The following is a 3,410-nucleotide window of genomic DNA, read 5'->3' as shown; positions in this document are numbered from 1 at the left end:
CTTGCTGTTGGAATTCATGTCCTTAACTTTCCAATGTAATTTCAGTTTTGAGTATTTAATATAAAGAATTTTATTAACAGTTGCAGAGCTTTACAGTGGTTAGGTTCTCCAAATGCCTAGACTTGGTCTAACATGTTTAAAACAATTTCTCTAAAATTCAAGAAATATCTTTGAGGAAATTGGGCAGGAATGCAATTTTGCACATCTTTTTTTTTTTTTTTTCTTTCCCAATAACAATCTCAGAATTATTAATCAGTACTCATTAATTCCCTGGGCTCCATATTATAGCTTGAATTATGTCCTCTCCCTTCCCCAAGCAAATTTACTAAACATTTTTGCGAAATAAATGCAAACAGATGAAAACTTATTCTTCTCATTTCTTTCAGCAAAACCAGGCTCCTGAATATTACTCTGCTTTTCCAAAAGTCAGAAGAATGTAAAACACAATTTTAAAGTTTCTGAAAAACAGCAAGGAAAGAAGAAAAAGAAAATGAAAAAGAAAAAGAAAAAGAAAAAGAAAAAGAAAAAGAAAAGAAAAAGAAAAAGAAAAAGAAAAAAGAAAAAGAAAAAGAAAAAAAGAAAAAAGAAAAAAGAAAAAAGAAAAGGTTTATTTAGTTAAGAATTTCTTAAGTATGTGGAAGAAGTTTCCTTCCAAAATGTTAACATAGCTTCTAACACTCCCTCTTACAGCTGAAAATCTCCACTCTTCTCCCTCTTTCCTCCCCAAAAGCTGAAGTGTATGTGGAAATTCATTTCACTGAACAAGAATTTAGAGTGAAAAATACCAGTACAAACACCTGAAACACCCCAAATCTTCCATTTCATTTCCACAGTAAATTAGTTTTTCTCCATTTTTTCTTCAGGGCTCCTTTCACCTCCTTATTCCTCAAGCTGTAAATGATGGGATTCAATAAAGGAGTCAGCACAGAATAAGAAAGTGAGAGGAATTTATCCACAGATGCACAGTAGGTGGATTTCGGCCTCAGATACACAGAGCCTGCAGTGCCATAAAACAGAGTCACAAGCAAGAGGTGTGAGGAGCAAGTGGAAAATGCTTTCTGCTGGCTCTCAGCTGATGCCATGTGAAGAATTGTGGAAATTATATGAATATAAGTATAAATTATCAGTAAGAAAGGGCTGAGAATAGCAAAGACAGCCACCACAATGACCTGGAGCTCTCTTGGGAAGGTGTTGCCACAGAGCAGGTCCAGCAGGGGCTGAATCTCACAGAAGAAGTGGTCGATGGCAGAGCCACACAAGGGTGAGCTGAAGGTTATGAGGGTGTGAATTAAGCCCACAGCAGCCCCACAAATGTAACTCCCAGCAACCAGGCTCCTGCAGACCCTGCTGCCCATGATAACTGTGTAATGCAAGGGGTGGCAAACTGCAAAATAACGGTCGAGGGACATGGCAGCCAAGAGAAAACATTCAGCAACCCCGAAGAAAAGGAAGGAAAACATTTGCATTGCACATCTTGTCCTGGAAATACTTACTGTTCCCACCATCAGGTTCTCCAGAATTGTTGGGATAATGACTGATAAATAGCAGATATCCAAACAGGACAGCTGAGTGAGGAAGAAATACATCGGGGTGTGAAGGGTGTTGTCAGTGTTTATTGTGAAAGCTATCACTGTGTTAGCCATCAAGGTGAGAATATAAAGAGACAATAAAACTACAAAGAGCAAAGGGTGCAAATGAGACATTCCAGAAAAACCCAGGAGTCTGAATTCAGTCAGTCCACTGAGGTTCCCAAGGATCATCCTTCTTTGGTGCCTTGTAGAACTCTGTTTTAGATGAAGCTGCAAACAGCCAGGCAAATCTGCAATCAAAAACAACTGCCTGCCTGAACAGACAAAAGGATGACTGGAATTTATGTGAAAAGATCTTCTGAACAGATTATAAAAATGTCTAAAGAAAATAAGGCAGCCTTATGCCTTTATTTTTGTCTCTATTTTTGACAGATTCTTCTTTCATGGCATTGCTTCAAAGCTTGCATATTCACTACTGTCTTCAAATGCTCAGCTAGCATTTTTACCCTGTAGAAAAAGAAAAAAAATTATGGCGGATATCTTTTTATGGACTAATCAGTTCAAGTGCCAAAATCATCAGTAGCAATATTTGAATAAAACAAAGGTAATTTCTCTTTTACCTGTTGTGCAGTGTGGTGGAAGACAAGGAAGGGAAAAAAACCCCTAAATTATGAGGTCTCCAGAAAAGCTTTAAACTCTGAGCACTCTGCAGTGAAGCAGAAGAGAGGCTTTTCCACAGCTCTTTATACTGTATTTATGTGTATTTATAAAGTCCACTGAGACTGGCTAGTGCTGATTGGAGCAATAAGGAATGGTTGTTAGAGGCTGGATAAACATGATGCATGTGTTTGAGTTGACTCACAGCCGCCTCTAGTTTTACATAGCTTGGAAAGCATTTCTATACACACCCAGATATCTACAGAAATATCAAGATCTGGTTTTACTTTGCAGTAATTACTATTACTTCATAATGCAGCCAAATTAATTACAGAGTTGCCACACAGGCTTATAATACTTCTGCTTTCTCAATAAAATTTGAAGGTGAAGCAAAGATGCAGTCCACATTCATCTGGGGATAAGGGACAAAATATTCACTCATTAAAAATCTTAATTTTTATTGTATTCTATTAAAATATCTTTTTTATTTAGCTGTTGTTTGGTTTATTGTGTGGCTTCTTATTCAGATCCATCAGCAACCCCACATTGTCTCTCTCACCACCATGCCCCTTTCAAGGCCAAACAGATTGATTAAAAGTTGAATTACTGGCTGATACTCACATTTCCAGTGTTGACATCTCATTCAGTCTGATCCTTTTTCCCCTGGCTGTAGGACTGTATTTGCCACTTTTATCCTTAGTAACTGACTCTGGAGTGGCCTCTGCATCACATCATATCCTGTGAACAGCAGAAAGTGATTTTATAGGGAAGAACCACCTAATGTGATGTGTCTTCTGTATGGTGACAGCTTGAAAGTGCAGTATCTTTGTTTAATTAAACAGAAATTATTATCCACAGAGGAAAATCTCTGAGAAATCTGAAGGACCTCTGTGATGGTATGATATGTTCTCCCATAGGAGGCCTTTCCTGCACCATTAATTAGGAAATAATAAAACGAGAGTTAGACATGAATTATGCACATGTTCTTTCTTCCTGCAAAACCTTTAAAGCCATTTTCCTGTTTCTCTTTGTAGATTGTCTCCACATCAAATTTTATCCCTTAATTCAGGCAAGATCAGACCCAAGACGATGAAAGGTCAAAACATAACAGATTAAAATAGATATGCAAGTGCTCTGTAGTTCTTTCTTACAGTTTGTTCTAACATGAGAACCAGAGAAAGAGTTGTGCTGTACCTAAACAATGAGAAGAAAATAACTGACTCC

At 37.5% G+C, this 3,410-nt stretch overlaps 1 protein-coding gene across 1 annotated transcript; it reads right to left on the bottom strand.

Moving 5' to 3' along the window:
• Positions 1-821: 821 nt before the first annotated feature.
• On the bottom strand, positions 822-2,027 carry LOC121347556 (olfactory receptor 10C1-like). The gene has a single exon (XM_041426270.1). The coding sequence runs from the start codon at positions 1,758-1,760 to the stop codon at positions 822-824; it is 939 nt and encodes a 312-aa protein (XP_041282204.1). The 5' UTR covers positions 1,761-2,027.
• Between the last annotated feature and the right edge of the window lie 1,383 nt (positions 2,028-3,410).

This window comes from Onychostruthus taczanowskii, unplaced genomic scaffold (assembly GCF_017590055.1).
Source record: "Onychostruthus taczanowskii isolate IOZ18803 unplaced genomic scaffold, ASM1759005v1 scaffold91, whole genome shotgun sequence".
NCBI lineage: Eukaryota > Metazoa > Chordata > Aves > Passeriformes > Passeridae > Onychostruthus > Onychostruthus taczanowskii.
The sequence above is the reverse complement of the archived record's forward strand: the minus strand, read 5'-3'. Positions and strand labels throughout refer to the sequence as shown.

Coding starts and splice junctions, on each gene's coding strand:
- LOC121347556 (XM_041426270.1), bottom strand. CDS start 1,760: ATGATCCTTGGGAACCTCAGTGGACTGACTGAATTCAGACTCCTGGGT.